The following is a 22,946-nucleotide window of genomic DNA, read 5'->3' as shown; positions in this document are numbered from 1 at the left end:
CGACCGAGCAGCTCCGGTACCCTGGCGGTAGCGGACTGTGCGCGTGTGTGGTGTACACAGCGCGGGTAGCGGTGGCGCGTGTGTGGGCTGGTGGCAAGACAGCTGAGCTGATCAGCTGGTGAACTCAGCCCTTGCGCCCGGGAGCTGTCCGCGCACGTGCGTTTGCGGTGTGGGAGGGGCAGGGGGGACCGTCGGCACCCCTGGGGCCATTTCCGTAAACGTGTCACGTTGGCGCTTGGCTTACGCAAGCGAGCATTTTTTTACGCGCATGATCCGAGCTATTGCAGTAAACTCAACGTAAAAATCCAGCTGAAGCCCCGACAAGAGCCTTGTGAGCTTGCCCGCGCATGTTCATGCACTGACATAAGATAACAGCAGCATACTAGTCGCTTTGAACAGAGCTTCAATCGTGGGCATAGTTCTGCGTTTCGTAGCGAGCTCCAACTCGCCGGATGCTCTCCAACTTGCGAACTCTCGTCGTTTCGCCAAGGGGGCGTTGCTCCGTGCTCAGCACCTTAACCAGCTCCGTTCGTGGTGGTACCGGCTTTCTGCCGGCACGCGCTCAGGACTCCCAACCGTTCCTCAGGCCGACAGCCATCGCGCGCGCCATGTCGTCAGCTGCCGATTCTGCTGTCCCCCGGGCCCTGGTCTACGACGCACCCGGCGAGCCGCTGGAAGCGCTGTCTCTCCGCGAGCTGCCAGCCCTGACGGCTCCGGGCCCGGGGCAGGTGCAGCTTCGGTACCTGTCGGTAGGTGTTTGTTCCAGACCGGGCGGACGTGCGAACGCCGTGCGGTAGTTGCAGACGTTGCGGACCTGTGCCCGTGCCAAACCCGCCCTCTGCACTCCCGTCCCCTTCCTGCATGCAGTCGCCCATCAACCCCTCTGACATCAACACCGTCCAGGTGAGGGCGCCGGACGTGTGACCGCTTCTGGCGGGCTCCCCGCCAGCCGCCCAGAACCGACCCACCCCGGCACGATAGCCGTACAGACCTTGCTGTGCCTTTACCCTCTCCTCTCATCCCTTCTCCTATCCTCTTCCCAGGCCCTAATTGCACCCCACGGTGGCTGCAAACGTGTTTGTCGGGCGCTTGCGCACGTCCTTCCCCGCTGCAACCCCCATCCCCCTCCTCCACCCCTCCCCTCCCACACATCCTTTAACAGGGCAAGTACCCCATCATGCCCAAGCTGCCGGGCGGCGTACCCGGTCACGAGGGTGTCGCGGAGGTGACGGCGGTGGGGCCGCAGGTGCGAGCAGCAGGCAGAGCACGGGTGGCGGCAGCGGCAGCGGCACCGGAAATGAGCTGGCAAAGCAACGCCTCTTGTCCATCTCACGGGCTAGGGCTATATATGCACAACCTCTGCACACCTGAAAGCAAAAGCTCGCCTGAGCCGCCTCCCCCTGGCTTCGCCCCCTGTTTGGTAGCTACTGCTCCTCCGCTCCATCGGCCAGCCCGACACCCTCGCCCCTGCTTCACCCCTGCTCCCCCCCTGCTTCACCCCTGCTCCCCCCCTGCTTCACCCCGCTGCAGGTGACTGGGCTGTCGGTGGGCGACTGGGTGGTGCCGCTGGCGCCGGCACAGGGCACCTGGCGCACCGCCGGCACCTACGCCGCGGCGGACTGGCACGCGGTGCCGCGAGACATCGGGCTGGCGGCCGCCGCCACCATTGTCATCAAGTGAGGCCATCGCGTGCCCCATGCCCCGCGTCACGTGCCCCGTGTCATAGTGCCCCGTGCCATGTTCCCCGTGTCATGTGCCCCGTGTCATGTGCCCCGTGTCATGTGCCCCGTCCCGTGTCCTGCGCCCCAAGTTGTGTATCCTTTGCACGCAGCACGCTGAGACCACCGCCGCCGCCACTCCACACGCCCCCCAACCCCCACCCCAACCCCCGCCCCCTGCACAGCCCGCCCACGGCTCTGGCCATGCTGGAGATATTCGTGGCGCTGCAGCCCGGAGACACCGTGGCGCAGAACGGCGCCACCAGCGCCGTGGGAGAGGTGGGTGGTGGGAGAGGTGGGCCAGCGGGCTCTGTGGGAGAGGTGGGTGGTGGGAGAGGTGGGCCAGCGGGCTTGCGGCAAGGTGGGCAAGTCACGTTGCACGTGTTGGTGTGTGGGCATGACAGCCGGCCGTATGCAAACACAAGCACTCCACTGCAAGACACACGCCGCCGCGGTCCCTCGCCCTCAATCTCCTCCTCACCCCACATTCCCCTTTCAGGCAGTCATCCAGATCGCCCGCGCCCGCGGCATCAAGACCATCAACGTCATCCGGGAGCGGTGGGTGCTAGGGCCACGCTTCTGCCGCACGGCCAGGCACCTCCTGCCCGCTCCTGTGTACACGCCTATCTGCCCCAACCAAACCCCGCTACAACCCCTGCGCCTCTCCAAACCCCCGCTCCTCACTCGCTCTCATGCAAATACACACGCTTTTTACTTAACACACACGTTTTCCCTCCCTTATACTCACATACACCCTCTTTCCCTCTATACAATACATACATACACACACGCGGTTGTGTTTCCCACTGACACCCGCGCAGGCCCGACATGGACGCCGCGGTGGCCCGGCTCAAGGGGCTGGGGGCGGACCTGGTCACCACCGAGCACAAGCTCAAGGAGGACCTCAGTGAGTGCGGAGGGAGGGAGGGGCGGAGGAGGAGGCGGGGGGTCAACTCTGAACCAATGCCATAAGAAAACAGAAGCGCTGCAGGGAGAAGCTGCAGCCGCATATGCGAGGAGGAGGGGGGGCGGGGGCAGGGAGGAGGGGGCGGGGGCGGAGGATTGAGGGTGGAGGGGCGGGGGTGCTGTGGGGCCGTGCTTACAGCGGACTGTAAGAGCGGTTGCGGGCGGTGCTGTAGAGGGCGGAACGGGCGGTAGGAGCGGTGGCGGACAGCAGAAGGCGGAACACGCTGTGTGTGTTTGGTATGCCGCGTGGACAGGCATAACGGTAACACGTGCTGTCCCCCTGCGGCGACTCCTTGCTCCGCAACTCGCACTGCTTGCTTGCTCGCTTCTCCCACCCACGCCGCAGAGGCGTCGGGACTGCCGGCTCCCAAGCTCGGATTCAACTGCGTGGGCGGCAGCGCGGCGCAGGCCGTCACGAGCGTGCTGGCGTGAGTGCGTGCGCAGTGTGATCAGTGCACTCCTGAGGTGCCGACACAGGGCCCTGTTCCTTTCAGCCCCCGTTGCGTCTCAAGTTCTCCCCGGCGGCTGGGTGCCGGCACCCTGGCCCTCTCCTGCACACACGTCCGCGCTTGTAAAGCCTCGCGCCTTTCCACTGTTGACGCTTGACACAGCCGTACCCACACATGCCACTCTTGTAACACGCACACACACACGCACACACACACACACACCGTCGCTTTGCTGCATCACATTCACTGTCCTTGTGCTCTTTAACACGCACACGCACGCACAAGCACACACACGCACACACACACACACACACACACATTCGCCGCCCCACAGTGACGGCGGCACGCTGGTGACGTACGGCGGCATGGCGATGCAGCCTGTGACGGCGGGCACCGCGGCCATGATCTTCAAGGACATATCGTTCCGCGGCTTCTGGCTCACGGGCAGGTGCGGCAGGGCGCGTAAGCGGGGGCGGGTGCTGGTGTGGGTGCGGGGGCGGGTGCAGATGCGCGACTGTTAGGCCGCGCCCCTTCCTGGCTTGTTTTGTCAACTAAAGCGGTGCATGCGTTGGTGCGCGGCTTACTCCTGCACTCGCCCGCACCCCGTTTCAAAGGAGTCTCCGGGTCTCTGCAGCAGTTCCCCACCTTTCGCCGTACCTGCCCTGTCCCTGCCTGAGCCCCGCGCCCGCCCCCGCCCTCCCGCCCCTACTCCTCGTCCCCCGCCCCCGTCCCGCCCCTCGCGCACCGCGCCCCTCGCACACACAGGTGGGCCGCGGCTCAGGGCCCCGAGGGCCGCCGCAAGGCCCTGGACGCCATTGTGGCGCTGTACCGCAGCGGCGCCCTCACGCCGCCGCCGCTGGCGCCCTTCCCGCTGGCCACCGCCGACGACCCGGAGGCCTGGAAGCGCGCCTTTGAGCGCGTGGCGGCGCCGCACCGCGGAGCCAAGGTGGTGTTTGACATGCGCGGCGGCGCGGAGGCGTGAAAGGGAAAGGAGGGGTTTTGAGGGTGGAGAGGGGGATGGATGCGAGGGGAGGGGAGGTCGAGGCAAGGGTGTTGCGTTGCGGGCAGCGGCCGCGTTGTTTGTTGTGCCAGTACATACGTGTACGTGTTTTTGATACTGAAGCAGGTCTCAGCAACTCAATTCGGTCTAGGGCTAGAACACAGTAACTATTCAAGGAAATTTGAGCAAGTTTAAACTTTGTTAAAGGACCCGCGGGCCAGCTGACAGGAGTCTGACCGGCCTAGACCGGCCTTTGCAGAGAGTCGTGTGCCGGTATGCTGCAGTTGGTGGCTTGTAAGATGCACACGCATGCGTCCGGGGCTTCTAACTTCTGGTGGCTCTCGAGGCGCCGATGTGCTGTAGCGGTCCGGGGCGCGCCGCGCCGCCTTTCCTGCAGTGACGCGCAAGTCTACGATCGCGGTTAGCAACATATTTGGTTTTTGTTCCGATACCTTGAGCCGTCTCCGCCAGCATTAAGCTTTGCCCGCATTGTGCACGCTAGGAAACAGTCACACAAGTGACACAACCCAGCTGTGAGTCCAAGAGCAGAAAACACAGCGCACCCCCAACAGCGTTGAGCCACTTTGGGGTTACTGGACCCAGCAGCCCGCCCAGAGCCCAGCCTCTCCTACCTCCTAGCCAGGCGAGGACCCTATGCAGCGGCTGCTGCCCGCGGCGATGCGGCCCAAGCGGGCGACCGACATGGCGGCGGCGGCGCCCGGGCGCAAGGTGGTGCTGGCGGTGACGCAGTTCGGCATGAGCGAGGACCGGGCGGCCAACGCGGTGCGTGGTGTGTGTGCGTGTGTGTGAGTGTGTGTGCGTGTGTGTGAGTGTGTGCTACGAGAGTACGAGTGTGCTGTGGGAAGGAAGGCGGGCCAGGTTGGGGCTGGTTGGGGCCGCAAGGGCAGGCAGGGACAAGAGGTCGTGGACGGTGCAGGCGCCACACGTACCGTCAGTGCTGCGGCCCCTGCACGCGCACATGCACACACACGCGCCCCGCTATCCGGGCACCTGCTCTCCCACGTCGAACACGTTTACATGTACACACGCTCACGCGTTGGGTCACACATGTACAAACACGTACGCGCCAACCGCCCGCAGGACAAGGCGGAGCAGTACGTGCGGCGGGCGGCGGCGGCGGGCGGCCAGATTGTGGTGCTGCCGGAGCTGTTTGAGAGCATGTACTTCCCGATGGTGCACTCAGAGGTGCGTGGAGGTGCTTTAGAATGAGAGAGCACATGTGTGTATACGTGTGCGTCTGTGTGTTTGGGGGGTTAGTTTTATTCCAACCCCAACTGTCGAAACCCCAACCCCACCAAGACCAAGGAGGGGGGCGTCTGTGGGGACGATGGCAGTTTGGCAAATGGGGAAGTCTTTGATGGCGGCACACCGTGGGGCCGGATGCTCACGCCACATCGTGTCAACGCCGAATGCTCGGCCCCTTGCCTTCGTCTGCCTCACCTGTCCGCTTGCCTCACCCCACCCCATCTCGCCCCCACCCGCCCACCCCTTCAGGAGTACTTCCAACTTGCCGCCCCCTTCGAGGGCCACCCACTGGTGGAGCGATTCGCCCGGCTTGCGGCGGAGCTGCGAGTGGTGCTCACGGGTGAGCCTGGGAGAGGGCGCGTGCCGGGACGGCGTTGGGGGTGGGGGTGAAACGGAACCCAGCGGTGCGTGCTCACAGGTGAGCCTGGGAGAGGGCGCGTGCCGGGATGGGGTTGGCGGGGTTGGGGTTGAAACGGAGCCAAGCTGTGCGGCCTGGCGATGCCTGGCCTTGGGGGCGTGCACTGCTGCGCACGGGTGCCGTATCAACCGGTCGCGGTAACTGCCCGCGCTTGTGACCTTCCCCTTCCCCCTGGGCTGGTATATAACCGCCCCCCCGTGTGGACCCCTCAGTTTCCTTCTTTGAGGTCGCCAACACCACCTACTTCAACTCGTGCGCCCTCGTGGACGCCGACGGCACAGTGCTCGGCAGGTACCGCAAGAGCCACATCCCGGATGGCCCCGGGATCAGGTGGGTGCGATGGCGGTGGCGGCAGGGCTGCAGGCGCCTGCAGGAGTTGCGCCGCGTTCCCACGGTCTGCTCGGCCACTACCGCACCGACGCGGTCCAAACCGAAAAACGGCACGCCCCCACCTCTCTCACCCCACACGCCCCTCACACGCCCCCTCCTCCCACACGCCCGTATCTGCCTCCCCACCCCCATTCCCCTCCCCCCCAAGGTACCTGGAGAAGTTCTACATGTCCCCGGGTGACACGGGACTGGACGTGTACGACACCGCGTACGGCAGGGTGGGGCTGGCCATCTGCTGTGAGTGGGGGTACGGCAGTGTGGGCGGGCCGTAGGGTGGCCGTGGGGGTGGGCCGTGTGGGTTTGGTGGAGCGGGGTTTTGGGCGGGAGGCGGGGATTGGGGCGGGGTGGCTGTGTGAGCGGGATGGCAGGCACGTTGCACGCACTGGCTGAGTGGCTGGTGCTGCCCTTGTCCTCGTCCTTGCGCCCGCCATGCCATTGTCCCATGGGTATTGGCGTTGTCATGTGCCGCCGCCCGTGTTTGCTTCGCTTGGTCTGGCCGCAGGGGACCAGTGGTTCCCAGAGGCGGCCCGCGCGCTGGTGCTGCAAGGGGCCGAGGTGGGTGCGAGCACTACCGGGTGGGGGCAGGGGCTGTGACCGGGGGCATGAACGCCTGTGCTTCGTGGAAACCGTGCTAGCATTCTCTTGCACCCTGCCGGGTGCAGCTGCAACAGGCCATCAGCTGTAGCAACCGCGTGGCCCTTAAATGTCGTACTGCCGCTACCCCTCCTTGCTTTCACCCACGGTCCCGCTTCATCCTGGCCTCTTCCCCTCCTCCCCGGCTGCAGGTGCTGGTGTACCCGAGCTGCATCGGCGACGAGCCACACGACCCTGCCAACGACTCCTACCCGCACTGGATGCGCGTGCAGCAGGTGCGAGCGAGCGGTCCCAACACCCCCTCCCTCCCGTCCTCCCAACCTGTACCCCCACTTGCACCCAACCTCTCCCCCCCTTCGAACTTGGGAACGGCTCAACTTTCCCCTTCCATCTACCCGACTACCTGTGCTGATGTACAAAAGCTCGCCTATGCGGCTGCAGTTTCTCCTTGCAGTGCGACTGTTTCCTTACGGGGTTGGTTCAAAGTTCCCCCTCCATCTCCGCCCTCCTGATGGGTCCCCCCCTCATGGCCCCCCCACCGCCAGGGCCACGCCGCTGCCAACATGGTCCCCCTGCTGGCCGCCAACCGGGTGGGGCGCGAGCAGCTGCAGGGCAGCACCGGGCCGGTCACCTACTACGGCGGCAGCTTCATTGCGGGGCCGCAGGGGCAGATCCTGGCGCAGGTGGGGGCGGGGGCCGCGTGTGTGTGTGTGTGTGTGTGTGTGTGTGTGTGTGTGTGTGTGTGTGTGTGTGTGTGTGTGTGTGTGTGTGTCTGTTGTGAGTGTGTGTGCATGGCGGGGTGCAGGCCAGGCGGCCGAGGATGTTGTGGGCGAGGGGGGTGCTGCGACGCCCTGGGACTCTTCTGCCTTTGTGAGCGTGTTAGCCTGCCAACCTGCAACAAATCTGCAAGCAACCCTCAACCCTCAACCCTCAACCCCCACTCCCCAACTAACTGCCAAAAGGTGGGGGCCTCCGCCAAGGCTCTGGCGCACGGCGACCGCGACCCCGCGCCCGAGCTGGCGGAGGGGCTGGTCACCGCCGAGGTGGACCTGGCAGGACTGGCCACGGCCCGGGCTCAGTGGGGCCTGTTCAGGGACCGCCGCCCCGACCTGTACGGAGCGCTGATGACTAAGGACGGCGGCAATGTGGGTGCCGGTGGCAGCAGCTACGCCTACAGCAGCGGCAGGGGCGGGAAGGGCGGTGCGGGAGGCAAGGCCGGCGGCGGGGGCTGCAGCTGCTGCGGCAAGCAGGAGTGCAGCTGCAATGGGCGCTAGAGAGTGAGGAGGAGGGGAGGGGTGGATTGAAGATTGCAGGGTGGTTTGAAGGATGGAGAAGGCAAGGCGGGTGGTTGTGGTGAAGATGTGCGTCATGGGAAGGATGTCGTGACGGGACCTCCGTGCTTTGCTACACTGCCCTTGCACTTTCGTGATGTTCGGTATTCTGTGTGGTGCTTATTGGGGGGGGGGGGGACGGAACCAAGTTGAGCAGTCGCGTTGTTGCTCAGATGGCGGAGGGAAAAAGTGAACATTGAGAATGAGGGAAGGGCCTGATTGCCGGGCCGTGTCAGGTTGGATTGGAGGGACTTTGCAAAGTCGCATTGCAGTTGAAAGCGTTTCGCATCAATGTTTATTTTCTGTAAACATCTATTGAAGCCTCCAGTGCGCACCAGTTCTGTGGCCAAGTTCCACAGCCACAGACAGCTCCCTTTCCACTTAGCTAAACCACCCCAGCTGAGTCATTCCGTCGTCAATAATCGTGCCGCAATGTGTTAAGATACTTGTACCAATAAAATGCAGCAGGTCGAGGTCCCTGTTATAGACATCGCTCCCGACCAGGCCAAGCACGAGGCGAAACAATGGCTGAACAACTACCAACACATACGGACGCGTAGTCAAGCAGTATCTGCAGGTGAGATGAAGGTTGCAATCCAACCTTGGCCGTTCGGCATGCTGTGTAAAGGCTCGCAAAAATGGCTCTTCCCTCGTGCCACCCGGCCTGTCATCTTGACAGCTTGTATCTTCCTCCTCAACAATCAGAGCTCGGGCTGGGGTCTGGCTGCGAGGCACTGCGCGGTAAGGAGCTCAGCGATGCCGCCCACGCGGCGTCAACAACGGCCCTACAGCGGCTGGAGAAGGAGGTGTGGGCGCAGGTCAAGCAGGCGCGGAAAGCCGTCAGCGCGGTCACAGTCACAGTAAGTCGGCACGGGCTGCAGCTCGCGGGAGACACGCTGGGACCGCGGGACAGGTAGGGTATGGCACGCTGCCAAGCGGCCACGCCCCGGGCACGTACGGTACCGTCATCTGAACCAGCCGCTGTGCCCCTACCCCCGCAGCTGACCACCGCCCGGCCGGGGCGGCCGCCCCCGGTGGAGGAGCTGGCGGCAGCTATCGACGTGGCGGACCGGGTGATCGGCGACGTGCGCGACCAGCAGTGCGCGGCGCTGGAGTCCCTCTACCAGGTGAGGGTGAGGGGCGGAAACGACGCGGCCGGGGATCAGCAGTACCCTTGCAAGCGAGAAGGCGACACGCGCCCAAGGGGCATGCCGCTGTGCGGCAGGCATGCTTGGGCTAGAAGAGAGCGGCCGGTTAAGCGCGGCTGCATTCAGGGAGGGCCGGAAGCGGGAGCGTAAGCGCTGGCTGCGTGCCTGTGTTGTGGTGTTGTGTGGTTGCAGGAGGAGGCGCAGCTGGAGGCGGAGATTGAGGCGATCGGCTCGCGGCTGGATGAGGAGCTGCTGCAGGAGCAGGAGCAGGCGGCGGTGCGGCAACAGATGGGGATGCTGGCGGCGGGGCCGGCGACGGCGCGCATGGCGGACGGGCCGGCGGGCCCCTCGGGGGCGGCGCGGTCGCGCCCGGTGAGCGCCGGGCACAGGTGAGGTGCACACTGAACAGCAGGTATGCTGGTTAAGAATTTGAGCGGCTGGGTTTTGGACCGATGGTTGTGGGCCCGTTTCATCGCGGTGTCGGGTCGGGCGGAGTCTGGATGGGCTCGGGAGCCCCCGTGTGTCTTTGATCTTCACCTACCTTCCGGTGCAGGCGGCCGCCGTCGAGCTCGAGGGAGCGTCGCATGTCCGGCGCCGGCGTGCGCGGGGGGAGCGGAGCAGGAGGAGGTGGCGGAAAAGGTGGTGGCAGCAGCATCCTGGCTGGCGCTGTGGGTGGCGGCAGCGGTCTTGCGCCGGAGGTGGAGGAGTATGATGAGTTCACGGCCAGGCACGGCCCCACGGGTGAGCGGGGCGGGCGAGGCCCAGAGTGCCGGGCCTGACGGGCTCGAGTGCGGAGAAACGCAACGAACGCTCAGCGCGGCTGGCTAAGGGGGAGTGGGCGTCAGGGCAGCGGCGCGTCTTGCATCACGACCCTTTGCCGCGGTACTGACCGCGTCAGGGCAGATTTGCAACGACAGGAGTCCTGGGCTACGCGCTTTTTTATATCGTTTGCTGTGTCGTGCTGCGCTGGCCACCAGCGATGGCAGCACCGGTAGTAGCATGGCTGAGCGGCCGGTGGCCAAAACACACATCTTCCACACACGCTCTCCCTCTGTCTTTGTCTCTCTCACGGCGTTGTTCTTCAGGCGGCTGGGACGCTGAGGACCATGAGGAATTCCTGGCTGTGCTCAACAGCTGCGGCGGCGACTACACACACGCAGTGGCAGTAGTGCTGGAGAGGGCGGTGGGGTACTCGCGCAAGGTACAGTAACAAATGGAGATGGGAGGGGGTGTTCGCACGGGATGGATACGGGGGTGGGTTGTGTCTTTAAAAGGTGTTTGTGTTGACGGTTCAGGTGTGTAGAGGAGGAGGGGCAGACCGGGCAGCGGAGGGTGCTGTGTACGGCGGCAGGTGTGGGCAGCGCGAGTGCACCAGCGCGATGATGGACAGCGGACCGCAGCCCCCTGATGCAGCCTCTTGCAATCGTAGCAAGCTCTGCCCCAACAAAGGGACTTTGCAGCTGCATACCTCTGTGGAGCGTCTATCTACGTGTGCGGGTGCCCTTCCCTGTGTGTGTGTTCTTGTCTTCTTGTCCGCCCTCCTCACCCCGCAGGAGGTAATGGACCACGCGCGCTGGCACATGGACCTCGTGGACCTGGACGCACGCAAGCGCGCCGCGCTGGAGCGCTGGCGGGCCGCCAAGCAGCAGCAGCGGGCGGCCCTGGCGGCGCAGGAGGCAGCGCTGTTCAGCGACACATCCAAGCAGGTGAGTGGGACGGAGCGTGTGTGTGTGTGTGTGGGGGGCAATCCAATCCATGTCAAGCGACTAAGACCGAGAAGCTCAAGGAGTTGGGTGAGTTAGGAACGCTGACGTGGGCAGTACGTGCGGCCGCCCTGCAACTGCGGCACGGGTTGGCACACTGGGGCAGATCTGGCCACACGTACCTCCCGTACTTCGTTGACGATGTGGTTAGCTCCTGCGCGCTGCCCTGCCCCGACGCACGCTCCGCCCCCTGTGCGTACCCCCTCCCCACCCCCTCACGCCCCCTCCTGCCCCTGGGGCCCTGTCGCAGGCCCAGCGCGAACGGCAGCGCGACCAGCAGCAGCAGCTGGAGGAGGTCCTGGTGGGCGAGGCCAAGAAGGCCATGGTGGCGAGGTGGAAGGCGGAGCGGGAGGAGCAGCAGCGCGAGGCGGCGGATGCGGCGCGGGCGCGGGCGGAGGCGGCGGCGGCGGCCAAGCAGGCGGAGGTGGAGGCGCGGCAGGCAGCCAACAAGCTGCGACTGCAGATGGTGAAGGAGGCCAAGGTGCGGCGGCTCATGCATTCACACGCTGTCCTTCAGCCGCTGCAATCAGGCATGGCAGCAAACCGCCCTGCCCTTGCCTTCTCAACAAATCCCTGCTGCCCTTTGGCGCCACACCGCCCCAACCCCTCCCCCTGTGGGCACCCTCTCAGGCCCGGCAGCGCCGGGATGTGGAGCGGCGCGCCGCCGCTGAGGCCGCCATCACCTCCGCACTGTCCGCGCCCACGCCGCAGCAGCGCCAGCGAGTGGCGGAGCGCAGCGCCGCCGCCTTCCAGCGCCGCCAGTCGCTGCTGGCCTCGCAGGAGGCGGCGCGCGGGCAGCGGGAGCGGGTACAGGCACAGCTGCTGGAGAAGGTGCGGCGACGCCGGGGGTGCGGCGGGGGCGGGCCTGCATCTTCGTGGCTAACGCACCCTCTGACCCAGACGCCCTGACGCGTACATGCACACGCGCATTCCTCTGCGCGTTTTGCATGCACGCAGTGTCGATCCTCTCCCGGCCGTGTGCTTTTCCAACGCGCCGCACAGGTGCACGTGGAGGCGGCGCCCGACCCCGGCCGCCTGCTCAAGGGCACGGCGGCGCACATGCAGCGGGTGGAGGCGGTGCGGGCGGAGGAGCGGCGGCCGCAGGACAGCGGCTTCATCCTGCACAGCGCACGCCGCATCACACCCGGCTGGCGGGCGGGGCTGGCGGGGGCGTGAGGCGGCGCGGCGGAAGCGGAGTGGAGGACGGAGGTGGATGAGATTGGCGGGGATGGATAGGTGGGGGGTGGGTGGTTTGGCTTGGCTGCTGTGCGGCAGGCATGTGGGCGGGAGGAGCGTGGGCATGGCGGCTAGGCTGATGAGAGGGCGGCTGTGTGGCATGCTGTGGCGGGCTGGTGTCCTGGACCGCGGTGCCGTGCTGGCCGTCTTCCAAGGGCATGGAATGCAGCAGACGTGCGATTACAGTTGAGTCGCGCACTGTAGTACGGATACATAAGCGTATCCACTCGCACCAACAACACCAATCAACACAACTCATCAAAGGGTGATGCAAGATTGCCGGGTGTATGAGCAGTATGACTCCTCAGCAGCAGCTGTATACGTCGTTGTTGACGAGCCGGAACAGCAGCCGCCCCGCCCGCTGCACGCCGCCGCTGCGCACCAGCCAGCCCGGCCGCACGCCGCAGCACAGCCACACGCCGTTCTGCAGCATCAGCCCCAGGCTCAGCCCGTCATCGCCCTCCCCGCCGCGCAGCAGCGCCTGCCCTATCGACATGCCCGGCCCCGCCCGGCCCCTGCCACCACCGGCAGCTCGCACCGCCACATCCGACACCACGGCCCCGCCCAGCAGCGACCCCGCGACCCCCGCGCCGCCGCCCGCGCCCGAGCCGCCCCAAAGCCCTGCGCTGCGCACGCGCCTCAGCGCCTGCCTGCCGCTCTGCCCGGTGATGACTAGGAAGGTGTGCGTAGCCACCAGGCAGCACAGCAGGATGAGGGTGCCGCCCAGCAGCAGCAGCGCCACGTAGGCCCAGGTGTGGCCGCCGGGGCCGCCGCGGCCGCAGGCCGTCAGCGCGTAGTGTGCGCCCAGACCGCACACCAGCGCCTGCGCAGGGTAAAAGCACGAGCGTGTGAGAGCGTGTGAGAGTGGGAGGCAGAAGAGACCGGTTGTGGGCTGAAACTGAGCGCACGCGCAGCGCAGCGGCAACAACACCATTGTGTCTGCCTGGATGACGCGCGTCACGCTGCATTCCAGCAGCTGTCCCCCAGCCACCATAAATCATGCGCCCCTCCGCTCCACACACACGCACACACGCACAGACACACAGACACATACACACATGAACACACACATACACACACACATACACACCTGGCTGGCGGCGTAGCGGGTGAAGTGGTTGTGGTTCCGCGCGCCCACACACACGCCCAGCCACCAGCAGTGGTGGTCAAAGCCCAGCACGCACCGGTCACAGTAGCGGCAATGCACCACAACCACATTGCGCCCGCACCCCAGCTCATCCACCTCGTCGCCCTCCCGCTCCAAGCTCCGCACCGCGCCGCACTGAGAGCAAGGCGCCGAGCTGCTATTGCCACTGCTGCTGCCGCTGCCGTAGCGTCCGCTGTAGCGGCCGGCGCCCCTCCCCCCGCCCGCCACAATGCTGCTGCTACTGCCTTTCCCTGACTTGTCCCCGCCTGCAGCACCCGCAGTTGCCCCTAACTCGGTCGCATCCGCGGATGCGGCCAAACAGACAGTAGCTCCGTGAACCTTATCTGTTACAGCCTTTGAATCCAACAGGCTGCCGGCGGCGGCGACGGCGTTGGGCGTGGCGGCGGCGGCGGCGGCCCGGGCGGCCTTGGCTGCTAGGAGCGGCGCCGCCTCACAGGCTAGCAGCTGTGGCTGCGGCAACAGGTAGCCCGGGTCGGAGCGGCGCACCGTGTAGAATAACACGACCTGCGGGTTCAAGGAAGCAGCAGGAGCGGGAACCGCGGTTGCAGCCGCATCAGGTAAACGAGGTTAGGCTTCTGGAGAGCAAGGTGTTAGTGGCACACACATCACACCTGCACACATGGCAAGTTGTGCTTTTGTGACATACTCGGCAATGCGCTAGACACGAATCCATAATGCACATGCAACAGCAAGGAATCTGGCTTGCACGTATGACAGCGCGGGCGCAAGGAAGTGGGCAGGCACGAGTCAACGGCAGCAGTAGCAGCAGCAGCCGCAGCGGTCTCAGGAGGCACGCCACCTACGTTCAGCCCCAGGACGACCGCCACCAGCCAGTGCTGAGCCGACAGCTGCGACTGCGTGCCAAGCCGCAGGTCCGTAGGCAACGTGAGGCAGGCCCACAGACCCAGCGCGTGCAGCAGCCACCACACCGCGGGTGCGGCCAGCTCGTCCCAGCTGCGGCCTCGCGGGCGGGCCGGCCGTGCGGGGCCCATACTTGAACGGCGTATCGCCTCCTGAGCCGCGTACCGCCCACTTATCGACAATGATAATGTCAGGGCAACGCTGGGAGACGGGAGCCCCTCTCCGAGACCTTGGGCAAATGCAGCTCTTTCGCTATGATGATGCCAGGGGCCCTTTACTGGTAATCGCAATTTAACATTGATGCTAAGTACTTCTATGTGACATACTGACTAGAATACTGCCAAACGGCTATTGAACTGAAGTCTTCTTTATAATTGCTGTTCTGGTCTTACACCCCTGCTTGCGACACATTAGCTAATCAAAGTGTATTGCTGACAAGATAGCTACCAAACAGTAAAGACTCCACAACAGCGCGTTGAGGCAAGGCCAAAATGTTTCCAAACCCATTTTTCGGCATGGGCGCGCCCTTCGGGCCGGTGAGGAGGCGCTATGACAGGATCAAAACATCGTAAAGCCTTACCGTCATCGGTTCGCGGCACCGTCATTGCTTCGCCCGATGCAAGTGTTGGATTCGCCGGCGACTCACCTTTTCATTTCCCCATGGTACAGGGCATGAATAACATGGGTGGTATGCCGGGACAGGAGATGGCTGGGATGCCGGGGTTCCCGGGCATGCCTGGTGGCACGATGGGTCCGGGGATGCCCGGCGGCAACATGGGTGGTGGAGGCGGTATGATGGGCGGTGGCCCGATGGGCGGCCAGGGACACGGCGGAGGCGGAGGAGGCGGAGGCGGTGGCGGCGAGGGCCACCGGGGCGGCATGGGCGGCGGCGGAGGGCGGGGCCCTGGCGGCGACAAGCGCCCGGGTATGTGCGTCAGGTGAGAGGTCAGACGCACAGCTGCCACGGGCTTCGGATGTGGCGTGGATGCGGGTGCAATCACGGTCAGAGATATCATGCGGAGCAGACAGGGGCACAGAGCGCTTGCAAGGCATGGCCCAGTGTGGTGCGATGTGGAGACTGCCACGCTCCCCTGCCATTGACGCCACCGCTACCGCACGTGTCGGCGTGCGGCATGTGGGCCTCCCTGCTCTTATGCAGGTGGTCCAACAGCGGCAGCTGCCAGTTCGGAGACAGGTGCAGGTACCTGCACGGGCAAGGCGACAGCCGGTACCCGCCAGGGCCATCCGACGGCGGGCCGGGAGGGTTCATGGGCGGCGGCGGTGGCGGCGGCGGCGGCGGTCCCATCCGCCGCGGCGGGAGAGGCGGCGGCGGCGACGATGTGAGTGGGCGCCTGGCAGGGCAGACAGCACTGCTGCTTTTACTCTGCGCTTTCCGCTTATGCCGCGAGCTCTATGTCCTGACCATTATTTGGCCGTTGCAATTGTCTTTGAACAGGGGCCGGGCGGCCGCGGCTCCCGCCCTACGGGCCCCAAGACGCGCCTGTGTGAGAAGTTCATGGCCACGGGAACGTGTCGGTACGGCGACACCTGCATATTTGCACACGGGTGAGCTGTGACCGCTGCGACGCGTTTTGCGTGTTGCAAAGGTTTTGCCGTTGGACGGCTGCTGCCGATGCAATTCACTCTTCAAACATGGTCGCCCGGGCCAAAGTATGCAGAGCGCTGACGAGTCCTGCTTCTCGGGTTGCTGAGGACGCCGGGAGCTGACATCCTAGCGTGTTTGTGCATGTACGTGTATGTTTATCAGAGCAGTAGGGAAAGGAGAACGCAAAGAGTGTCTGTTTTGTGACCAATCCATGGCGGTTGGTTGTCTCACGCAGGATGGAGGAGCTGCGGCCGGGCCGTGACGCCGGAGGCCCGCCTCCCCCGCAGCCGCCGCCACAACAGGCGCAGCAGATGCAGCAGCAGCAACAGCAGCAGCACCAACAGCAGCACCAGCAGCAGCAACAGCAGCAACACCGGCAGCAGCAACAAGACGGGGGCAACGCCACGTCACCTTCGCGAGGTAAGGGGTGGCGCGCGAATGGCAGTCGTGGCACGGGTGACGCGGTCGCAAACAGGCTCTAAGAAGAGTTGAATCCAAGCGTGTTCGTTTGCTATCATCCAGTCCCTTGATTGCCTTCCTTTGCCTTCATTTTGACACAGGCGCCTTTGGCGGGCCGAGCGGGAGACCGCAGGCGCAGCAGGGTGGGCCGGCGGCGGGTGCCCGTGGGCAGCCACCACCAGCAGCAGCAAGTGCGCCACAGGATGCAGCCGCTGCGACAGGCGCACAAGCAGCCACAGCTGCAGCAACCGCAGCCGCACCCTCCAAGGTACGATTGCAGCTCGGGGCCCCATGAGTGGCCTGCACCCTGCTCCGCACATTCGTTCAGGCCCGCTGCCACTAAGGGTACCGTGCGGCATAACGGGACGCTCCCCCGCGAACACCGCACACCCACCCACACATACACACACAGGCTTTCGCATCGTTTTCAACACACACCGGCTCGTAAAGGTGCACGCCTCACACTTTCACCTTCCCTCTCTTCTCCGTCCCGCTGCCACACACACACACACACACACACACACACACACACACACACACACACACACACACACACACACACACACACACACACGTTTTCCTTGTGCTCTTTAACACACACACACACATATACACAGACACACACACACACACACGCACACGCACACACACACACACACACACCACACGCCCCACATGCCACGCCCCACACTGTCCACGCCCCACACACCCCACCCACCAGCCCCAGGAGGTCACCTTTGTGGACAAGGTGCGCGCGCTGTGCGGCGTGCTGCACATCGGCCAGGCGGCGGCGCTGGCGGCGGAGAAGCCGCTGGCGCTCACCACCGCGGCCATGTCGCTGCGAGCCGGCACCGCCTACAAGGAGAACCCTTTTGCGGACGGAGTGGAGAGATACGTGGCGATCTCGGCCGGTGGAGGGGGAGGGGGAGGCAGCGCCGGCCAGGGGCAGATGCAGCACTAGGCGGGGAGGGGCAGGTCGGATGGGTCGTATGGGGGCAAGGCGATGGATGTGTGTCGCACAGTGGCAGCGGCTGGGCTTGGGTGCGGTGCGGGCGCGGTATGCGCTATTGCGGTTGTGGTCTCGTGGGACACTGGTCAAAAGCCTGAGAAAGACCATGGTCCTTGGATGCTGGTGAGAGGGGCGGTGCGCTGCGTTGTTGGCTGTCAGGCGCGGCTGGGGCTGTGGGACGCTCTGGGCAGATATTGCTCGCGACCCGCGTCAGCAGGTCTCTCTTGTAAGCAATGCAATCTGAGGCGGCGCCGCGTCCAGCCTGGAGCGTGACTCTTGCAGCAAACCAGCCTGAGTCAGCCGTGCCGTGCAGCGGCACCAGCCACACACCAGCTTCCACCTGCGCTGTGTCAACTGGCTGAGGGCGAGCTCTTGATGCGGCATGGCCATGATGGATGAGGTCTGCGCGTGCAGCTTGTCAAGAGGGTCCGCCAGAGTGAAGGGGCAGCCTCAACCGCTCAAGTTTACACACACCCAGGGCTCCTATCTAATTGTCTCCAGACATTAATTAGCCACTTTGGCCGTTTCCTAGACATTCCTCCCGGGGCCTAATGTCTGGGGCGGGACTTTGTTGGCCCGGGTTTGGGGCGGGTTTTGTCCGAATTCCTATGGAGAAGCCCCCAAACCGCCATGTGCCCAGACAAACGACGGTGGCCACCCGGCCGTTTTGTCTGGAGCTAGACATTACCCCCAAAACAAGATACGACCCCTGCACACACCAGACAATGGCCCACCGCCCATGTAGAGGTCGTAGCTCACAGTAAGCAGATCGCTTAGTTGGGTGGGGGCATCTTGGTATTGTAATATGTCCATCCATGGCGACCCTCATTGTTGTTGCCCTCCACTTTGCCGCCTTGTATACCGTGACAACGGCCCAAGCGGCCCAATCCGTCACCTTATTTCGGGACGCGTCCTCTTCCTCACTGCAACTCATGCAGATGCGACACAACGCAACACCCACGCGCCCAACGAAATGATGAGTGCAGCGGTCATGCCGCATGACCGCCCCCAAAATCCCTTGCGAGCCATCAAGACGCGATACCCTTTCTCTCCAACCACTGTACCGTACTGCAAAACTCTTGGCATGCGGCTGAGGTCGGCTGCCACAACTTAGGGCTTGCGAAATCACCAAAGATTCGCACAGGCTCACAGCATTAGGTACTTGCCTCGCAGCCCCACTCAGACCACAACACGTGGCCATGCTGCTGCGAGCATGCGCCGCGGCAGCAACTTGTTGAGTGCAGCATGTTTCCACCTCGCCCTTATGGACGGGCGGTCAGCTATAAAATTATTCTCGCGAGTTGACAAAACGCACGCCGCTGTCCTAGGAGCAGCGCCGGCCGCAACCGCACAACGCCGCCCGTGCACATCACGTCTATGTGATGCTCGCCAAGAGCTGCTCTGCCACACCTGGCCACAACGCAAACCGAATCCGTTCTGCGACGGGAATTCCCCGTTATGCGCCCCGCCGAAGATAGCAGACATACCGCATGCACATCACACAATCTCCCTTCTTCTCAACCCCACCAGTTGCCAGCCTCGGCAATCTGTACGTGCATCCGTGCGCAGAGAATCGAACACCGTATGCGGATCATGGGCGCACATTGTCCCCACCACCTCCCAACCTAGACTCAGGCCTATTGTACACGCAACCATCCAAGACCCAACCTCAAGCAAGCCTAGGAACGCGGCTCTCGCCATGTCACGAGTTGGCCGCTCTCCTTAGCGGCCGCTGGCCGTCGGCTCTTGGAAATCCGGCCGCGAAATTGTCATTCAGTCGAGTCTATCCCTGTCTCGCCTCCACAGCGACATGCCACGCCGCCAAGCGCAAACATCACGCCACGCCGCCGCATGCCCAGCCCACACACTGCACCCCGCCATCATTGCAGCGCAGGCCGCTCTCGCACACTCCTCTCGCTTCGCTCTAGGTACTAAGGCTTGTTACCGTAGTAGTAATCTAGTTTGCTCAAGCGCGCAAACTGGCCCCCAGCACGAGAGCCATCTCACTTCGCACCAGATCGCAAACCAAGGTGCCACAGCCGCATGTACGACCAAAGGCCCACCTGGTGCCATCCTGCTCCAACACACAAACACACAATCAGTGCTACACGCTGAGACCACACAAGCAGCACCATACGAGTGCGGCGAACTCGGCGCGCAGCAAATCACCGCGCAAACGCGCGCTCCCGGCACCCTTTGAGCGCTTCCTGCTCCGCGTCCGGCGCGTCTGACGGCATGCCCCATGCAAGCAAGTCCAAACAGACATTCGCCACAGCCACAGCCCCCGCGCACAGCGGTGGTATCTGGGCTTGCCGCAGGGGCGCGCAGTCGCATGGCAAGGACGCATGCGACCCGCGCCCCTTCTGCCTCTAATAAACAATCCGCGTCAAACAGTTCGCCGACACAGTCCACTCACGATCCTACGACCACACCCGCACCACCGCTCCAACAACAGCATCAGCACACGCGCCTGCTGTCAACCAAACCCCAGGCCACACAATCAGTTGTGGGAGGAGCTGGGGCTCGAGCTCTCCACCATGGCTGCCGCCGCAGCGGTCGCCTCCTCCACCGCCCGCTGCGCCGCTTCGGCCGCGCTGCGCACGGCGTGCAGGCGCGTCGCCATCTTGAGTATGCGAATGGCCATGGCGGCGGCGCCGTAGCCGTTGTCGATGTTGCACAGCGTGACGCCGGGCGTGTTGGCAGACAGCGCCGCAAGCAGTGGCGCCATGCCGCCAAGCGCGGCGCCAAAGCCGGCGCTAGTCGGCACCGCAATCTGCAAAAAGTCCAAGGCATGATCGCGGTAGTAGGGCGATGGTAAACAGACTGAAGGCGTAGGGGCGCCCAATGGCACAGCGTGCTTGCCTCAGCCTTGCCACAAGCACCCCTCGCACTCGCGGCGGGTGCTCTGTCCTCCAATTCTGCCGCCCCCGGCAACCTCTATCCCGAAAACCTCCGGCTGCCAGCAGCAGCCGGCCCTGTTAGGCACCGGCGCCCGAAGGACTCACCACGGGAGACTGCGTCAAGCCCGCCACCAGAGACGGCAGCGCGCAGTCGGTGCCGGCCACCACCACTACCACGTCAGCTGCGCGCAGCGAGTCGACGTTGGAGAGCAGCGCGTGCAGGTGTGCCGAGCCCACGTCACGAATCTGCATATTGACAACATTTATTGAGTTAATTGGCCACCTACACGTGTATGTATGTGTACGGTATTTGTGTGCTCCAAACGCATAGCCAGTGTGTGTGCAGTGCTGCGGCACCGTGGCCGGTCTGTCAGGACCTGCGGGGCGCCATGCAGACGCAGACGCGTGCAGACTACCGTGGCACAGACACGCGACACGCTTGGGAGCCCTTCTTCAAAGCCCCTGTTCACTGCCTGGGTCCATCGGATGCACTGCACTGCCATAAGCGCCGCCCGCTGCCTCACCGCGAAGCTGTATCCGCCCATGTAGTCCGTCAGTACCCTGACCTCCTCGGCGATGGCCTGGTCGGCGGTGTCGGCGCTCACCACCGCCACGCTGCCCGGCAGCCGCCGCGGCTTGGGCAGCTGGTCGGCGCTCGCCGACTTGAGCTTCAGCGTCATGGCGCGGGCGTTGTACTCCACACCTGCGGGGTGCGGGGAAGGCGGGAAGAGGGCGGGGCTTACTGAGAGGCAGTTCCTGGACCTGACCGTGGGTACGGTGCCTCATGGAGGCGGCCTGTGTCATGAGTCCAGTTGGTGCGAGCGGACGAGTCCTGGGGCAGTGCTATGCCCAGAAGAATCGAGGGCGGAGACACCAGTGGCGCACCTGGGGCGTGCATCCGCACTGCCGAGTAGGTGGCGGGGTCGATTCGCGCCGCAATCGCCACCCGCTGGCGCTCTGTGAGGCTCATCTGAGGGAGTAGCGACGAGGAGGCACCAGTCAGTCACCGTACTTGTGCGCCCATGCCAGGCCCCACCAAAACAAAGGACCATAAGTTGTGGAACAGGAAAGCTCCCCTCGTCAGGCACCACCCGCTCTCACCAGCTTCATGGCGATCTGCTCCGGGCTCTTGCCGGGGCCCCACACCACCTCGGGCGTCTGGTGCGGGTCGGTCGAGGCTGAGGGCGCGATGGCGTCCAGGTTGAACTCCGCCTGCACGTGTAGTACGGATGCGTGTGTCAGTTTTGTGGTTGCTGGTGTGAGGGGATTGCTCGCACCATCCCATGAGAGCTCATAAGAGAAAGGAGATGCGGGAGGACGAGGAGGAGGTGCGGGAGGACGAGAAGCCGCTTCCAATACGTGCGAAGCGGTGGTAAAAGAAAGGGGCGGGAGTACGGGCAGGAGCAAGAGTGCAAGAGGGCTGAACAACAATTCCATTGGGTGCGCTGGCAGGCGGGCCGGGGCATCGCCGATGCTGCGCTGGCCGGCCTCACCACCATACTGGCGGTGCCAGGACAAGGCCTGGTACTCACCAGCTGCAAACCCGTGCCCACCCAGCCTCGCCCGGCCTGCTAACGGAGAACCCGGCCTCACCTGCGGACTGCCCATGCCGGAGCCGTTCCCGTTGGGCAGGAAGAACGAGGACGTGTGCTGGTCTGTCGAGGCTGCACGCCACACAAGGCACGAGAGGGCGCAGGTCAAGCAGGGGCGTGTCGGCAAGCGTGCGGAGCGAGCCCCAAGCCGGTCACCAGGCGGTACAGTACCAAAGCGCTCTATATTCTGGTTGTAAACACGGCTGTCGCAGCCGATTCTTGGATATGTTCGATGGCTGACAATGTGCTGGGCCGTATGTTGCAGCGCTGTCTCGCCCGCTCGCGCATGGTTCGTGACGCGACCGTCAGATCCCACTCAAGAGCAGCTGGCTTGTCTGAACGCGGCCCCAGCGGGCAGCACTTTGCCGGCTGCTGAGTGAGAGTGTCCCCAACCAGCGTTCCTGGTCGCTTACCCGCTTGGAGCTTCAGGCATCGCCGCCATCCGCAGCGGCGCCGGCCACCAGCCATCCGCGATGTGCGCGAAGGGCGAGTCGTCGTCGAGCGGCCCAGGGCATTCATTCCAAGCATTTTCTTGCACGTTCGGCAACGACAGCGTTGAGGCAACGTATAAATGAAGCCAGTTATATGGAGCAATGCACTACAGCGAGGGAATTGCGCCGAAAGAAACAAAACTTTTCTATCCCCATGCTGACTCGGATTTCCTTTCGCTGGACAGCGTCCTTTTGCCACCAATGGAGACTAGTTTATGTTATTTTGCATGCGTGTACTGTAGGCAACACAGCGCTAAGTGCGTGCGGCCCGAGCCAGAAACTGAAGCTTCGCAAGGTAGGATAAAGTCGCGACTGAAGTGCCAGAGGTTGGAGTAACGCGTTCATGAGCACAAATTTATCGGGTTTCACAGACAACAACCGAACAAAAACACTGCCTCCGAGGCCTCGGGAGGGGTTCAAGACTAGGGTTTGGCCCAACCAGCGCGCCAACCTCCAACCAGCGCGATCCTGCCATAGGGATGCAGACCAGGCTCGGTTGGAGACGTGGTGGTGCAGGCGTGGGGTGCTCATGGCGTGGAAGGGCGTGGGCCGACGCCGGCACGTCACGGCGCGTGGTGCGG

General features: G+C 64.2%; 6 protein-coding genes across 6 annotated transcripts; 4 read left to right on the top strand and 2 right to left on the bottom strand.

The window, feature by feature from the left end:
* The first annotated feature begins 277 nt into the window (after positions 1-277).
* CHLRE_01g035350v5 (uncharacterized protein) lies at positions 278-4,443 on the top strand. The gene is made up of 10 exons (XM_001690043.2): positions 278-749; positions 868-903; positions 1,163-1,246; positions 1,531-1,676; positions 1,904-1,997; positions 2,218-2,276; positions 2,540-2,625; positions 3,031-3,112; positions 3,468-3,581; positions 3,899-4,443. The coding sequence occupies exons 1-10, from the start codon at positions 609-611 to the stop codon at positions 4,113-4,115; spliced, it is 1,059 nt and encodes a 352-aa protein (XP_001690095.2). The 5' UTR covers positions 278-608; the 3' UTR covers positions 4,116-4,443.
* A 132-nt stretch (positions 4,444-4,575) lies between these two features.
* On the top strand, positions 4,576-8,452 carry CHLRE_01g035300v5 (uncharacterized protein). Its single transcript, XM_043058711.1, has 9 exons — positions 4,576-4,916; positions 5,235-5,339; positions 5,649-5,739; positions 6,030-6,147; positions 6,356-6,444; positions 6,710-6,762; positions 6,993-7,076; positions 7,347-7,484; positions 7,764-8,452. The coding sequence occupies exons 1-9, from the start codon at positions 4,788-4,790 to the stop codon at positions 8,073-8,075; spliced, it is 1,119 nt and encodes a 372-aa protein (XP_042928625.1). The 5' UTR covers positions 4,576-4,787; the 3' UTR covers positions 8,076-8,452.
* A 73-nt stretch (positions 8,453-8,525) lies between these two features.
* Positions 8,526-12,441, top strand: CHLRE_01g035250v5 (uncharacterized protein). The gene is made up of 10 exons (XM_043058710.1): positions 8,526-8,709; positions 8,838-8,992; positions 9,134-9,259; positions 9,473-9,669; positions 9,834-10,021; positions 10,366-10,481; positions 10,834-10,986; positions 11,294-11,524; positions 11,674-11,874; positions 12,046-12,441. Exons 1-10 carry the CDS (start codon positions 8,592-8,594, stop codon positions 12,217-12,219), a joined length of 1,659 nt encoding a protein of 552 aa, XP_042928624.1. The 5' UTR covers positions 8,526-8,591; the 3' UTR covers positions 12,220-12,441.
* A 6-nt stretch (positions 12,442-12,447) lies between these two features.
* CHLRE_01g035200v5 (uncharacterized protein) lies at positions 12,448-14,575 on the bottom strand. The gene is made up of 3 exons (XM_043058709.1): positions 14,251-14,575; positions 13,370-13,951; positions 12,448-13,102 (listed from the first exon to the last, which is right to left on the bottom strand). The coding sequence occupies exons 1-3, from the start codon at positions 14,437-14,439 to the stop codon at positions 12,584-12,586; spliced, it is 1,290 nt and encodes a 429-aa protein (XP_042928623.1). The 5' UTR covers positions 14,440-14,575; the 3' UTR covers positions 12,448-12,583.
* Positions 14,576-14,675: 100 nt separating this feature from the next.
* CHLRE_01g035150v5 (uncharacterized protein) lies at positions 14,676-17,624 on the top strand. Its single transcript, XM_043058708.1, has 7 exons — positions 14,676-14,844; positions 14,978-15,246; positions 15,468-15,648; positions 15,765-15,874; positions 16,150-16,334; positions 16,475-16,641; positions 17,095-17,624. The coding sequence occupies exons 1-7, from the start codon at positions 14,800-14,802 to the stop codon at positions 17,332-17,334; spliced, it is 1,197 nt and encodes a 398-aa protein (XP_042928622.1). The 5' UTR covers positions 14,676-14,799; the 3' UTR covers positions 17,335-17,624.
* A 210-nt stretch (positions 17,625-17,834) lies between these two features.
* Positions 17,835-22,725, bottom strand: CHLRE_01g035100v5 (uncharacterized protein). The gene is made up of 7 exons (XM_043058707.1): positions 22,288-22,725; positions 21,876-21,946; positions 21,384-21,494; positions 21,168-21,252; positions 20,807-20,985; positions 20,388-20,528; positions 17,835-20,155 (listed from the first exon to the last, which is right to left on the bottom strand). The coding sequence occupies exons 1-7, from the start codon at positions 22,400-22,402 to the stop codon at positions 19,883-19,885; spliced, it is 975 nt and encodes a 324-aa protein (XP_042928621.1). The 5' UTR covers positions 22,403-22,725; the 3' UTR covers positions 17,835-19,882.
* Positions 22,726-22,946: the final 221 nt, after the last annotated feature.

This window comes from Chlamydomonas reinhardtii, chromosome 1 (assembly GCF_000002595.2).
Source record: "Chlamydomonas reinhardtii strain CC-503 cw92 mt+ chromosome 1, whole genome shotgun sequence".
Classification (NCBI taxonomy): Eukaryota; Viridiplantae; Chlorophyta; class Chlorophyceae; order Chlamydomonadales; family Chlamydomonadaceae; genus Chlamydomonas; species Chlamydomonas reinhardtii.
This window is presented reverse-complemented; position numbering and strand designations above follow the sequence as displayed.

Bases quoted from the DNA above. Each gene is read 5' to 3' on its own strand.
- CHLRE_01g035250v5 (XM_043058710.1), top strand. From the start codon at position 8,592: ATGCAGCAGGTCGAGGTCCCTGTTATAGACATCGCTCCCGACCAGGCC. The intron at 10,022-10,365 runs GTGAGCGGGGCG...GTTGTTCTTCAG, and splicing joins GGCCAGGCACGGCCCCACGG to GCGGCTGGGACGCTGAGGAC. The intron at 11,525-11,673 runs GTGCGGCGGCTC...GCACCCTCTCAG, and splicing joins AGATGGTGAAGGAGGCCAAG to GCCCGGCAGCGCCGGGATGT.
- CHLRE_01g035300v5 (XM_043058711.1), top strand. From the start codon at position 4,788: ATGCAGCGGCTGCTGCCCGCGGCGATGCGGCCCAAGCGGGCGACCGAC. The intron at 4,917-5,234 runs GTGCGTGGTGTG...AACCGCCCGCAG, and splicing joins AGGACCGGGCGGCCAACGCG to GACAAGGCGGAGCAGTACGT. The intron at 6,148-6,355 runs GTGGGTGCGATG...CTCCCCCCCAAG, and splicing joins CCGGATGGCCCCGGGATCAG to GTACCTGGAGAAGTTCTACA.
- CHLRE_01g035200v5 (XM_043058709.1), bottom strand. From the start codon at position 14,439: ATGGGCCCCGCACGGCCGGCCCGCCCGCGAGGCCGCAGCTGGGACGAG. The intron at 13,952-14,250 runs GTAGGTGGCGTG...TTGAACCCGCAG, and splicing joins CGGTCGTCCTGGGGCTGAAC to GTCGTGTTATTCTACACGGT. The intron at 13,103-13,369 runs GTGTGTATGTGT...TACCCTGCGCAG, and splicing joins CCCGCTACGCCGCCAGCCAG to GCGCTGGTGTGCGGTCTGGG.
- CHLRE_01g035350v5 (XM_001690043.2), top strand. From the start codon at position 609: ATGTCGTCAGCTGCCGATTCTGCTGTCCCCCGGGCCCTGGTCTACGAC. The intron at 1,998-2,217 runs GTGGGTGGTGGG...TTCCCCTTTCAG, and splicing joins CCACCAGCGCCGTGGGAGAG to GCAGTCATCCAGATCGCCCG. The intron at 3,582-3,898 runs GTGCGGCAGGGC...TCGCACACACAG, and splicing joins GGCTTCTGGCTCACGGGCAG to GTGGGCCGCGGCTCAGGGCC.
- CHLRE_01g035150v5 (XM_043058708.1), top strand. From the start codon at position 14,800: ATGTTTCCAAACCCATTTTTCGGCATGGGCGCGCCCTTCGGGCCG. The intron at 15,649-15,764 runs GTGAGTGGGCGC...GTCTTTGAACAG, and splicing joins GAGGCGGCGGCGGCGACGAT to GGGCCGGGCGGCCGCGGCTC. The intron at 16,335-16,474 runs GTAAGGGGTGGC...ATTTTGACACAG, and splicing joins CGCCACGTCACCTTCGCGAG to GCGCCTTTGGCGGGCCGAGC.
- CHLRE_01g035100v5 (XM_043058707.1), bottom strand. From the start codon at position 22,402: ATGCTTGGAATGAATGCCCTGGGCCGCTCGACGACGACTCGCCCTTCG. The intron at 21,947-22,287 runs GTAAGCGACCAG...TGTGGCGTGCAG, and splicing joins ATGCCTGAAGCTCCAAGCGG to CCTCGACAGACCAGCACACG. The intron at 20,529-20,806 runs GTGAGGCAGCGG...GTCAATATGCAG, and splicing joins TGGGCGGATACAGCTTCGCG to ATTCGTGACGTGGGCTCGGC.